The sequence below is a fragment of the Stigmatopora nigra genome, chromosome 2 (assembly GCF_051989575.1).
Source record: "Stigmatopora nigra isolate UIUO_SnigA chromosome 2, RoL_Snig_1.1, whole genome shotgun sequence".
NCBI classification, from domain to species: Eukaryota; Metazoa; Chordata; class Actinopteri; order Syngnathiformes; family Syngnathidae; genus Stigmatopora; species Stigmatopora nigra.
Window position 1 is genome coordinate 11,177,807 of NC_135509.1, and position 12,615 is coordinate 11,190,421.

The 12,615-nt window shown below is 39.9% G+C and overlaps 3 protein-coding genes across 3 annotated transcripts; 2 read left to right on the forward strand and 1 right to left on the reverse strand.

The window, feature by feature from the left end:
- Positions 1 to 115: 115 nt before the first annotated feature.
- On the reverse strand, positions 116 to 5,312 carry dennd11 (DENN domain containing 11). Its single transcript, XM_077709591.1, has 9 exons — positions 4,774 to 5,312; positions 3,825 to 3,924; positions 3,568 to 3,726; positions 3,336 to 3,489; positions 3,117 to 3,255; positions 2,880 to 3,011; positions 2,652 to 2,802; positions 2,299 to 2,367; positions 116 to 2,183 (listed from the first exon to the last, which is right to left on the reverse strand). Exons 1-9 carry the CDS (start codon positions 5,123 to 5,125, stop codon positions 1,988 to 1,990), a joined length of 1,452 nt encoding a protein of 483 aa, XP_077565717.1. The 5' UTR covers positions 5,126 to 5,312; the 3' UTR covers positions 116 to 1,987.
- Positions 5,313 to 5,708: 396 nt separating this feature from the next.
- On the forward strand, positions 5,709 to 10,264 carry wee2 (WEE2 oocyte meiosis inhibiting kinase). Its single transcript, XM_077709579.1, has 12 exons — positions 5,709 to 5,776; positions 6,199 to 6,504; positions 6,568 to 6,779; positions 7,416 to 7,473; positions 7,715 to 7,884; positions 8,061 to 8,182; positions 8,393 to 8,539; positions 8,621 to 8,722; positions 8,831 to 8,916; positions 8,991 to 9,161; positions 9,266 to 9,414; positions 9,988 to 10,264. Exons 2-12 carry the CDS (start codon positions 6,244 to 6,246, stop codon positions 10,145 to 10,147), a joined length of 1,638 nt encoding a protein of 545 aa, XP_077565705.1. The 5' UTR covers positions 5,709 to 5,776; positions 6,199 to 6,243; the 3' UTR covers positions 10,148 to 10,264.
- A 203-nt stretch (positions 10,265 to 10,467) lies between these two features.
- bida (BH3 interacting domain death agonist) lies at positions 10,468 to 12,585 on the forward strand. The gene is made up of 4 exons (XM_077739414.1): positions 10,468 to 10,683; positions 10,925 to 11,175; positions 11,897 to 12,030; positions 12,114 to 12,585. Exons 2-4 carry the CDS (start codon positions 10,938 to 10,940, stop codon positions 12,309 to 12,311), a joined length of 570 nt encoding a protein of 189 aa, XP_077595540.1. The 5' UTR covers positions 10,468 to 10,683; positions 10,925 to 10,937; the 3' UTR covers positions 12,312 to 12,585.
- Positions 12,586 to 12,615: the final 30 nt, after the last annotated feature.

Consider the following 12,615-nt stretch of genomic DNA (forward strand, 5'->3'; position numbering starts at 1 on the left):
GGGTTACTGATAAAGTATCTAATGGGTGTCATCCAACTCTCAACACTCATTTTTGACTTTTTGGTAATAAAAAAAAAAAGTTGCTTAGAAATAAATGAAATTATTAGAAGAGAGACATCGATCAGTCATTGTTTTATTTTCATACAAAGTACAGTAAAATTCACAATTGCTCATGCTGTTGACTTCATGTGTATATTAAGGTTTAGGTACAGTGACTGTTCTTGATATACTTTACAGTTAAGGAGAAAATGTACACTGTGTGCAATAGTTTTGCTATCTTGGACATTCAGAGTGAGACACAAATAGTACAGGAATTGTAGCTAATGCCAGAACACACAGCACTGGTGTGAATTTGTGTATATGTACACTCAGATATTTAATGTACACCCGTAATGCAAATAATGTTGGAGGCTTCTGAAAAGTTATTCAACTGGTCCATATGTGCTGATAAGCGGATACAGCAAAGGTATAATATAGACCCACTGATGTATTATCAGTCATTAGTTCTTTAAGGCCCCATTTAAAAATAAAACAAACAAAATAATAAACAAAACATAAGTGGTCCATTTAAAAAATATTTTTTGAAACAGGTACAATACAAATTGCACTTGCTGTTTTATATACCAACTTATGAAAGCATGGGGTAAAGCACAATAAGGCTGTTGGACATCTTTCAGCCAGGGTAAACAGCTTCTCATTTTGTCACAAGTTAATGAGATATTTGAGAAACTGTGCAGTGTGAATTGATATTAGCCTCAGCCTTAGCTGTTCCAACATGGAACAATATTATTACCTCGCCTGGCACTTTGATTGATCACTTCTACAAGGTGCCAGCAGTGTTCAAACACATTTGATCCCACTCAAGACTTGGATTTGCTCAATGATATGGCAATGAAAAGAGAGAAGATGGGGGAAAGCGGGGGAAGTTATTTGGTGAATTTCAATAAGGAACAGTTAAAGCTTCTGATTAGATTCCCCTTGCACAAAAAGAACTTTGTCACAGAGAAGATCTACATGGCAATCCATCAATGACTCATCATTCAAAAAGATGAGAAGTTGATCTTCCAATCTCAGTGCCATTTTCCTAATCTTTTTAAACAGCCTTTCAACAATCTCACAACAACACACAAATCCCCTTAAGTGTCAGAAATAACCTTTTTTTTTCCTTGGCCCAACTATTTTGCCACTTGTTAGAGGGCCATATTTGTTTCTCTATTATAGACCTTCTGATACTGAAATGCTCCAAAAAGCAACAAATTAAGAACTCTAATGCTAGTTAATACACCATAGCAAACTTCAGTCAACTCTGGCTAACAAAAAAAGTTAGTTTCATCACAGTTAAAAAGTACTTTAGTGAACCAGTGACAAAAAATGTACCACCATGTACAAAGCAGATTATTTTCTGAGTGCGTAATATGCATGATCAATATGTGCATCAAGAAGTAGAGCCTTGTGGCAAAGGGCGCAAAAAGGTGCAGCATTCATGATAACATTGTGTCAAAAAATCACATTCATCCAAGATCTTAAACATAACTCCCTATGAAGTTTCCAAAATGTGAACAATTTACAAAAATGAAGTAGGCTGATAGCTGACAAAGATGCAGACTTCCATTTGTTCCTCCCAAAAAAAAATCATCTTATCTCAGATATCCAAGAATCACAGCAGTATGACAATCTATAAATTCATTCCTGCACTAACCAAGCTCTGCGTGATTGGTGCACGGTGATATACTACTCGACAGCAGATCCAGTGTTGAAAACGAGAATTAAGTCAGATAACCACAAAGAAAAAGTAATGTGCTGACTAAATACCATGAACCAGGAGTGAGTCCGATCTCCTTAGCCAGATGATACAATGTACAAAAAAAAGAAAAGAAAAACATTGACACGGAAAAGCAGACAAAAGATGAAGGCTCAGGGTGAACGTCGTGTCTCGGTGTGTGTGTGAATGTCACCAACAGTCGGTGTAAATCCCGTATTTCCGAGGCTAGTGGCAGCAGAGGTTGTCGATAACCATAGTGACGTCAACGCCGTACAACTCCAGCAGCTCCACCAGGAAGCAGTGATCGGCCTGTGGGTCCAGCCCCATAGCTCTTACGTGATCGGCCGTCAGGGTGGGATCGGCGCTCCCTGCGACCTCCGATAGGATTTGAAAGATGCGGTTATTAATCTCCATGAAGAACCTGCAAGAAAAATTAAGATGTGATGTTAGAAGCAGTAATTCATGGGGAAATTATTCAGGAGTTTGTCAGTGATATACACATGCACATCCACTATAAATTCTCCACGAGTACTCACACAATAAAAAGATCCTCTTCATTCGACGTGCAGTCTCCATCTACTTCTTGGGAGTAAAGCAACATTTGCCTGTAAAAATTATTGGGAGGTTAAAACAGTGTTTTGATTTTGACACAAAATTATTATTATAAATTAAGAAACAAATAAATGATAATAAAACGATTACAAAACAGAATTACATGACCCGATATTGCTCTAAAGTTGATTTTTAAAATCTTTTGTATTATATAAATGCCCCAAAAAATGATGAAAATAAATAAATAATGTAGAATTGATTAGCTGATCATTATGGACTTGTATCATTTTACATACAATGTCGTTTTAGCATTACGTATATGGTGTTTGTTGCATACCTCTGTTCACTGAGTTTCCTGTACCTCTCCTTATCTGCAGCATTCAGTCGCAGCAATGGCAGCAAATGGGTTCTGTGAGTTTTCACATTTTGGTTATCAATGTACAGATCGTGCAACTCTTTCTTATCCTCAAATATCTTCTCAGTAGTGCCTGAAATCATAATGTGGACATTCTTTTATACCAATTTTGGATACAATTTCCCAAGATTATGCTTCAGGCGCACTCACAAGCAACATATGACATCTGAGTTTCCAATACAGGGATGTCAGCTACATTGATGTAGAAGAAAGGTCGTAATTCAGGCACAGAAACTCCAATTCCGGGTAAAGAGATGTTGGCCAGGCTGCAACAGCAATAAACTGATATGGGGAACACAAATACATCATCCTTATTATACATCGCAACTCCATTTAAATCATTTTGTATCATCTTTTGTTGTTGTTTACAAGACATCTCCTTTTCACCTCTATAGCAGACCACACCCACAGGTGGCGGTGAGAAGATGAGGAGTCGCTTCCGAAGCAGTGCAAACTTCCACAGCACCATGATGTTCTCCCCAAAAAACTGAACAAACTGCGACATGCAGCCGGCCGGGTGAGTGATCTGCACAAAGCATACCATTGTTCAGGACTAAATTGAGCCTTAATGGAGTCAAGAGAGTTACAAAATGCAGTCATTCAGACCTTCATTTCCGGATGCATACAGCGGTTAATGGTGGTCACGCTCCAGGTAGGGCAAGCTGTGATTAAGCCATTTCCTGTCAGTGGAAGGATGGCCTTCTTGTCTTCATAGAAGGCCTCTAGTGGAGAATAGTGGCCTGGATTCTTTAACTGGAGTCTAGAAAAATACAAATAACCAGGTCAATCAAAACACAGTTAGGAAAATACGACTGAAAAACTAATGAAAATGTCTTACCTGACTTGATTCTCCAAGAAGTGCATATAGCGATACAATAGGGTGTAAGAAGGAGACAGAATTCCCACCGACTTCATCCGGGCTCCTCGTTCCGACTCGTTGTCTACGGGCATGTTAGCGAAGCAGGCCAGGCCAAAGTAACAGCCTTTGCGGAAATATCTACCGGGAGTCATAAAAAAAAAAAATTAAAAAAATGAGAAGTGAAATGTGTGCAATGATAACACTTCCTGGAAGAAGGGGCAGGTTGCCAGACATACATAAAGTCGTTGGTAATCCTGTGGGAACCGCTGGCCATTGCCTTGAATTCAACTCCATCCAGGTTGATGTCCTGAGGTAGACACCACTCTATCATGTTTCCTGTCAAAGAATTACACACACTTCAGTGTCGACATGTCCGCTGTCAGTATATACTGTACTTTCATTAGGATCATTTCCTCTTTTTGACTTAGTTCTGGCGGTAAGAAAAGGTCAGACCTGGTATGACAGCTATGACTCAGCTATTGAATTATACCCCACATGAAGTTGTTAATGACAAGGCATTTTGGAAAAATAGAATGGAGAAAAAAAATACCTATCGTCTGATTTAATTGAATGGTCTTAATACCCACACCCATTTGTTGAATATATGATCATTAGAAACAATATTAATAAAAATAATAAAATGGCACAAACTGTTTAACTGAGGATGTATAAAGTTCTATCAGAGGTTGGCCAGGGTCATGAGGGGATGATTTAGACCCCAAAAAATCATTTTTGTCGAGAAAAAATATATAAGAGGGTGACCTGTGAAGACTACATGTTAAGTACCATTTACAATATGCTACCTGTGGTTGTCCTTATACGGAAATAAGCCAAATTTGAGGCCAAATATTGCACTATGAGGACCAACTATGTCTTTAAATACGATCACGTGATTTATATCAAAGGTAAGATACTAATTTAGTTGTAATTAACTTTGAAGGAAACCAGAATACATTTTCCAATACTGTGCTCCTTTTACCAACACGTACTTTGGTATCCTAATTTTAAATGAAACGTTGCTGAGTTAAAAAAAAAAAAAAAAAAAGAATAAATACACCTTTGTATAAATGTGTTATTAAATGTACGGCGATTTTGTAGTAGTTAATGTTAGTATACCGAGTGTGCTATTTGCTAGCCAGTCTTCTGTAGAACTCAAATAAAGAAGTATTTATTTGTCTTCCTCACCTGATCGCGTGTTAAAGGTTACCACAAACACAGCCACGATGTGATCTTTCTCTTCCCACTGATCTCTCCCGGGCAGATCCGGGAAAGCAGTTCCCAGCTGACTCCGGATCTTTTCCCGGCCCATCGGGCTTCTCTCGCGGCCGTCAACAACAGCTGTTGGGCGGCAGCTGACGGCGCTCGTGGAACGGTCATCCCTCCTGCCAATTTCGGTCACCTTGAGGCAGACTGGCGTCGAAGTTTTCTTCCCCGAGGTGGCATCCGCCCTTTCCTTCGGTGGAGGTGCTTGGTTCGGGTGGGACGCTGGGATTTCTTCCCAGTCCAGTAACGGGGCTCGGTCCGACTTCTCCACCATGGTGCCACTGCCGTCGACGGCTGGCACCCCAAGAGGGGAAATTATTCACTTATTTGACGTCCTCAAGGATTAAGTAGGTTAAACCTGCGTCGACATGATCTCGTCTTGCTTGTTTTCTTTGCATTTGTAAGCTTGTCACATCAGTAGCGATGGGGCGGAAGAGCCTCCTCCTCTCTCTCTTTCTCCCTCCCCCCTCTATCTCCTCCCCCCATTTCTTTCTGTTTTGGTGACGTAACCACTTCCGCCCACGTGCGCATATCACTAGCTCACATTGTGACCTCATTTTTTTGTTTCATATTTAATCCTAAACCTGATTCCTTCTGCTCCTAAGTAATTCCTTTATCTCTCCCATTTGCTGCTTGCTGTGAGTTTTATTTACCTTAAAATTGCATTTAATATGGATAATTAAACATGTATATATATATACAAATATAATTAATATTTCATGTGTTTAGTTTGTCTGCAGTTGTTGCAAATATTGGATGAATTAAATACATTATTTGTTAGGTTTGCAAATTCTTTTAATTAGGAGTAAAGTAGACACGTCACCAATTCCATATTAACCCGGTGACATCATTTATTTAAACAGGAAGTCATTTACATACAAGGCGCGAAGTTCAAGCGTGACGGAGACGAAAAAGTGGCTTTTTTGTGAGTAGATGGGTTGAATGGACATTAAAATTGAATTTGATCACAACATTTTAAGTACCTTTGTTAGGAATGTTTGCTAAATGGGTCTAATTGGCGTCTAATTGGACTATTTCCACTGTCAATAATCTTTTCTATTACACACTCACCTGAAATAATTGTGTGTTGGTGCCTAACTTTTAAATTAGAATTTTTGTTGTTGTCATTAGCTATATAGATGTGGTATTTCTTTAATTGGTTAGACCATAACCATTTGTAAAGAGGATAGATACTGTTACAATTCACAAATATCTTTAATGGGTTGCCAATTTACTTAAATCAGAAAACTAAATTGACTAAAATGCCAATAATACCCCTAAAACTTGTAAAATCTAATTGGTTGCAAAGGTGTGCTGCTCTAGAAAGTGACTGGATTTTGTCCCCAGATCTTTAGTTGGCACATCTATGAAGCATCCCTTCCTTGCATAGCGATGTTTTTCGACGATCTCCCCCAACAACTAGACTTTTCTAATTATGGAAAAGAAAGCAGCGATGGTAGCAGTAGCGAAAACACCTCAGACGACTGCACATCCAGGATGCGAAGCCCTAGCAGCCCCGCATGTCGGACCCCCAGGATTCAACGCCACCGCAGTCGAAACGGCGGCTTATCCTCACCTTTACATTGCACTAGTCCCATCCCGTATGCATCTTGGAAGAAACTGACACTCTGTGATTCTCCTAGCACGCCCAAGGTGAGGACACTCATTCTTGTGGTCTTCAAATACGTCAACATTGTACCCTTCTTCCCCTTTTAGAGTCTGTTGTCAAAATCATCGCAGCCACACTCTACCAAAAGAATATATCGACCCACGAGGACCCTGCGTTCCTACTCGGCCGTTGCAAACCTTATCCAAGCACCTTCAGTAAATGTGAACCCATTCACCCCCACCTCGGAACGTCGGTTCGGTGAGCAGCAGCATTGGAAAGGCATCCGTAGAAGTGATTCTGATGCTTATTATGGCAGCAGGTAAAGTACTTGAAGTATTTACAAAAAATGGCAGCACGGCAAGTGGTTAGCCTGTCTGCCTCACAAATGTAAGGTCAAGGGTTGAATCCCAGTCCACTCTGCCTGTGTGAAGTTTGCATGGTTTGGATAAATGACACAGAAAATTTCATTATCTTTTAATGAGATCAAAATAAAATCCATTCAATGTCAATATAAAATCTATTCAACATTGACTATGGTCTAGACGACCTGGCGGATTGAGTGGTTTGCGTGTTGGCCTCACAGCTATGGGATCCTGGGTTAAAATCCAGCTCGGTCCACCTGTATGGAGTTTGCATGTTCTCCCTGGGCCTGCGTGGGTTTTCTCCGGGTACTCTGGTTTCCTTCCACATTCCAAAAAGATGCATAGTAGGCTAATTGGAGCGTGAATGGTTTTCCGATTCAGGATGCCCCCCCCACCTGAGGCCCAAAGTCAGCTGGGATGGGCTCCAGCACCCCCGTGACCCTAGTGAGGATAAAGCAGTTCAAAAAATGAATGAATGACTATGGTTGATATATTTCTGTTTTAAATCATGGTGTGATCAAATGACAATGACGGTTAGTAGTTTTAGCATTGTGAATAAACAAACTTAGAGTTCTTGTATTTTGAATTTTTAGGCTGAAACATAGTCTGACATCATCAGAGGAAGATGACGAAGCCTTTCTGCCACCAAAGGTATAATCATTTTCCTCACTGACAGCGTTTCCCTATCAGAGGCTGCGTCATTCTGGCCGCCTCTGCATTTTGTCTGCCAATTTTTCTTCCGGAATCCCTTCATCCAAAGATTTTCAGACTGAACCAAAACCCCGGATGGATGACCATATATAGTGGCACAAACATGTCTTAAATTGAACAGTCAGCACTGTGACGTGGGTTCCATCTTTAGAGATGCTTCTGTATGTGTGTGTTCGTGCAGCGGCAAGCTGTCCAAGCTCTCATGTTGTCGCGCTATGAGAGTGAGTTCCTGGAGCTGGATCGCATCGGCGTGGGAGAGTTTGGCACCGTTTACAAGTGCGTGAAGAGGCTGGATGGTTGCCTGTATGCCATCAAACGGTCCCGGCGACCCCTGGCTGGCTCTGCCAATGAGTGAGTTGTTTGCTTGACGATGCCCATTTCCGAGCCATGCCTTAACAGATTTATTTATACACACTGCACCTGTAAAAAAAACATGTTCTTGCTGTAAAATATATCATTTAAAATCTCGCTCATATACAGTAATGATTTTCAAGTAGATAATACATGACATTCATTGTCCTTTTTAGGCAGCTGGCTCTGAAGGAAGTGTACGCACATGCAGTTCTTGGCCAACATCCCCATGTTGTTCGCTATTATTCGGCGTGGGCTGAGGAAGACCACATGATTATTCAAAATGAATACTGCAATGGTGAGTATGCATCATTTTTAAAGGGAGTGAAAATGGCTAATATCGATGACCTGCATGTGAAAGATGATCATGTCAAAGTGCTTGAGAATCCAAATGGCAAATTTTGTTGACTTCTGATAAGGAAATGTTTTAACACAAAAACATGCTGGATTTTACAAAGTTGTCTGTCATTGAAGTGTTTTTTAAATGTTTCAAATGCTCATAAACTAGGAGGAAGTCTCAGTGATATCATCAGGACAAAAGAGTTACAGGGGGAGATGTTTTCTGAGACAGAGCTGAAAGATTTGCTTCTTCAAGTGTCCATGGGTTTGAAGTATATCCACAGTGTAGGACTTGTGCATCTGGACATCAAACCTAGTAAGTCCCTTTTCTTGTCTATTTGAATAATGCATGTAGGCTGGTCACAAAATTGAGACATGTCTTGTTATGTATCTTCAGGTAATATATTTGTTTGCCAGCGTTCGGCCTCAAGCACTGCGGATGAAGGGGACAGTGAGGAAGAGAATGAAAGTCACACAGCAGGAGACATATATAAAATCGGTATGAATTACAATTAATGTGCACTTCCATTTAAAGCAATGATAAATAGTGCTCAGATCAACAGCTATACATTTACTCTGCCTAAACGTTCTTGTTCCAATCTTCCAGGGGATCTGGGTCACGTAACATCAATCCATAATCCTCAAGTGGAGGAGGGGGACAGCCGTTTTTTGGCCAGGGAGATTTTACATGAGGTGAAATGAAGCCCGATTCAAATGCAGTTACTTTGACTGTTGATTAACTTAATATATATCTATTCATTGAACAGGATTACAGCCATCTTCCCATGGCAGACATCTTTGCATTAGGTCTAACTGTCCTGCTGGCAGCAGGGGCGCCCCCTATGCCACAAAATGGAGATGAGTGGCATCGTCTCAGAGAAGGCTACCTTCCGAGGCTATCCCAGGAGCTATCCTCGCCTTTCAAAGGACTTCTTCAGGTAGGTAGTCTTCTTGCTCTAATGCCTGATGGTTTTTATATTGTAGAAATTCACTTAATCTTTGTGAAGAGGCATGATCATTATATGTTGATCTTATCTTTTAGTTATTATTGGATCCAAACCCAAGCAAGCGGCCCTCTGCCAGGGAGCTCTGCAAGCACAGCATCTTGCGAAAAGAGAGGACTGAAAGACTGGCGGCTCAATTGCGCCGAGAATTGAACGTGGAAAAGTTCAGAACAGCAATGCTTGAAAAGTAAGAAGGACCCGCGAGTAATGGTTATGCTTCATTTACACTTCAGCAGTGTTACAATATAGCAAGGGTGGTGAACATTTGGCTCCCGGGCCACATGTGGCTCTTTGCTGTTTATCATATTTTGTATATACTGTAGCTCTTTGCCTCGTTTTGTGTTTCCCTTATTTTATTCTCTCTTAAAACACACTAATTCATCAAGGCCCATTAAAAACAAATACAAAATTATATTTTAATAATTTGGTGAATAAAATGGTTTTGTGTTTGTTTGCCACCCCTGATATATGGCATTCGCTTTTCAAAGGCTTTACCTTATTGATCCTCAACTTAAATGTTTTTTTTAATTAAGATGGATGAAGGTATGCTATTGGCATCAAAATTTGAAGCTTGCTGAGCATCCATCACAATTAAGATTGTTTAACTTTGAAATTATTACGTTATTTAATGATATAATGGCTGGTGGTAAATTATTTTTCAATTCCATTTGAACTGGGATGGCTGGAAATGAATGGTCACTGTTAATATTGAATGAATCTGAAGTGTTGTTCATTTTTTTTTCATTTTTGTTCTTCACAGGGAACTTCAGGAGGCCCGTGAAGCTGCTCTGTCCCCCAAGCAGAGTCGTCTACCTAGCTGTAAACTTTCCGAAAAGACATGGTCACTGCCACGGTCTGGGAGAATCCTCGTGGGTCGGAAGACCGCCCGGTCCATGAGTTTTGGTTGTCCTGGGGACTGAGTGTGATGCTGCCATGCATGTGCAACCATGTTCTTAGTTCTGTGAAGAAGTGATTGTACTTAAATCATGGTGTTCTTTAAGTTTTTTTTAGCTGAATAAAAATTTTAAGAATTTTTATCTAATGTATTCTACTGTGGTACATATTGCGTATAAAAAAGGCAGGCTTTTAAATGTAGATTAGTAGATGAAACTTGTATAACCTAGTGGAGGGACTTTCCAGTTTTTTTTTAAATACAAGATTGACAGTTATCTGAAAAGTTCAACTGTAGTACACTTCCTTGTTAGAAGTGGTTGTTTGGCAGTAACTTTCCAACAGCCTTTTAAAAAACAATAATAATTATTATTCTTCTGCTTTTGTTGTGATCTGCGCCCGAAATCTAAAACGAAAGCATATTTGTCCACGTGACCAAAAAATTCCAATACGTAAAAAGGCAAGAAGTGAAGATCCACCTCCACTTATTTAAGTCGAAGCGGGTCAAATGTTTCGCATAATTTAGGAAGCTACTGTCTTCTACACCATCTCTTAAGTGAACAATGTAAGTAAAATCTTTAACTCTTGTAGCTAAGTAAGTTAATACCGGGAAATAATTTTAAAACGGGAGAGGATACTTTAATATTGTTTGGCGGAATAGAGTAGCTTGTGTTGGAATTAGTGTTCACGCAGCTCATCTTTATCGATAAGGTGTAAACAAACAAACAAAAAAGATATTGTGCTTGTTGATATTTGTCGTTGACTACTGTTTATCACATCGGAACTTTTAACGGCCTTTTCTGTAGTAAACACCAGAAGATGGATTTGACGACGTTGGCCAACGGTCAAAACGCAACTTTGGTGGTTTTCAGCTTCCTCCAAGCAGACTGCGGCAACGAACAATACAATAAAGCGGTTTGCAGCTTGGGCAGAGAACTTAAAGAAACTTGGATTTGTCAAGAAGACGAAGATATCGAATGTGATGGCAGCAACGAGCCGGACAATTTAGCTTCGTCCATCGGTGACATATTGCCGTCTGTGGACCTTCACTGGCCCGGTGAGTACAAATTGGCAATAGAACAGGTAGTATGTAGTACGTATTTGTGTTTTCAACCAGGCTGATTCAGGGGACACAACGTGTTGGAAAAGTGGACGAAGAATTTCAAAATAAGAGCTACTAAAATTAATTAATAAAAATAATAATGATATGAAGTATGATCACTCAAGTAGTTCTCTATAACATCACGCCAGAGACATGAAACGCACTAGACAAGCGTTTAAGTTATTTATTCTGTACACTAATGGTGTAATGGAAATCTTAGATCCTCAATGAACCACCCATTAGCCAAAAAAATGGGTCAATCCATATAATTTCCTATAATATTCCTACTAAATTCCTGTCGTCCATCCAAGAATAATGAACTAGTCTTTGGCCCTGGTCATGAACAAATCTGATTTATTCCACCACTGAAGAGTAGCGATTTTAGTTAGTCCTCTGGAAAAATAACGTAATAAACGAGAACTTTAGACGTCCCCCTGGACGATCTATCAACATGTTACACAAAAGTCGTGGCTGAAAAAGACACACGTTAACATAAGACATTAATATTTGATGTAGAAGTCAATTCTACAAACACATTTTGTCTTTAAGTCAGACATTGATAACTTTTCCAATGCATTTGGGGCTAGCAGTCATCATTGTGTCATATCTGTTCGCGTCACTTGGTGTTTCTTATTGTTGGTGATTTGCAAATAATTAAACGTGTGGTTTTCAATAGGTGGCCAAGTCGAAGCGAGAGTTCTGCAGGATGTTGTGGCCCAGCTAAGAGAAATTGCAGCCAGGCTCGAGCAGAGTGTTGTGGATCGGGCCGCCCGAAACCTGCACACGAATGTCATGTCTTCACCCAGTGAGGTGAGTTAACACATTTCTACAAACAATCCTTGGACATAGAAGAAATTAAATGTATCTTACATACTAATGGTTTTAATTTTTAGGACTGGCTGGGCCTCCTCCAAAGTGAGGTGCAGAGGGCCATGTTGCAAGGGGTGGTCTTAGAGCAGCTACCACAAGAGAGGGTCATTGTGGCCCTCAGCCTGACATTGGTGAAGAAGGTTTGCGAATACACCCCACAACTACTCCGAGACCTCTTCAATACCACGCTGCAGTACATCGGCCAACAGAGGACGCATTGACTTGAACTGGTTGAGATGACGTAATAACGGCCAAATGATTACCAAGGAGGGAGAAAAAAGGATTTTTGCTATATTTCAAAAACTTGGATACGTAGTTCATTGTTTTTCACTGTTATTTTTCAAGCAGGAAAGTTGTTTCATTGCTGTTTGTGCTCTTGAATTTCTTTTTGTATTTTGTTCTAAAAACAGAATTATTGTACTTTGTACATTCAGTTACGGCTGCTATGTGAAATTACCTAAATAAATTGTACTTTTTTTTGTTTGTTTAAGAAGACTCTTGCACAAAGCTATTTTCACTTATTTT

What these genes read in the sequence shown, in the direction of transcription:
- dennd11 (XM_077709591.1), bottom strand. Translation starts at nt 5,125, where the DNA reads ATGGTGGAGAAGTCGGACCGAGCCCCGTTACTGGACTGGGAAGAAATC. An exon ending in AGGATTACCAACGACTTTAT is followed by an intron (nt 3,727 to 3,824) that starts GTATGTCTGGCA and finishes GACTCCCGGTAG; the next exon opens with ATATTTCCGCAAAGGCTGTT. An exon ending in TTCTTGGAGAATCAAGTCAG is followed by an intron (nt 3,490 to 3,567) that starts GTAAGACATTTT and finishes GTATTTTTCTAG; the next exon opens with ACTCCAGTTAAAGAATCCAG.
- wee2 (XM_077709579.1), top strand. Translation starts at nt 6,244, where the DNA reads ATGTTTTTCGACGATCTCCCCCAACAACTAGACTTTTCTAATTATGGA. An exon ending in GATGCTTATTATGGCAGCAG is followed by an intron (nt 6,780 to 7,415) that starts GTAAAGTACTTG and finishes TTGAATTTTTAG; the next exon opens with GCTGAAACATAGTCTGACAT. An exon ending in TCAAAATGAATACTGCAATG is followed by an intron (nt 8,183 to 8,392) that starts GTGAGTATGCAT and finishes CTCATAAACTAG; the next exon opens with GAGGAAGTCTCAGTGATATC.
- bida (XM_077739414.1), top strand. Translation starts at nt 10,938, where the DNA reads ATGGATTTGACGACGTTGGCCAACGGTCAAAACGCAACTTTGGTGGTT. An exon ending in TGTGGACCTTCACTGGCCCG is followed by an intron (nt 11,176 to 11,896) that starts GTGAGTACAAAT and finishes GGTTTTCAATAG; the next exon opens with GTGGCCAAGTCGAAGCGAGA. An exon ending in TCATGTCTTCACCCAGTGAG is followed by an intron (nt 12,031 to 12,113) that starts GTGAGTTAACAC and finishes TTTAATTTTTAG; the next exon opens with GACTGGCTGGGCCTCCTCCA.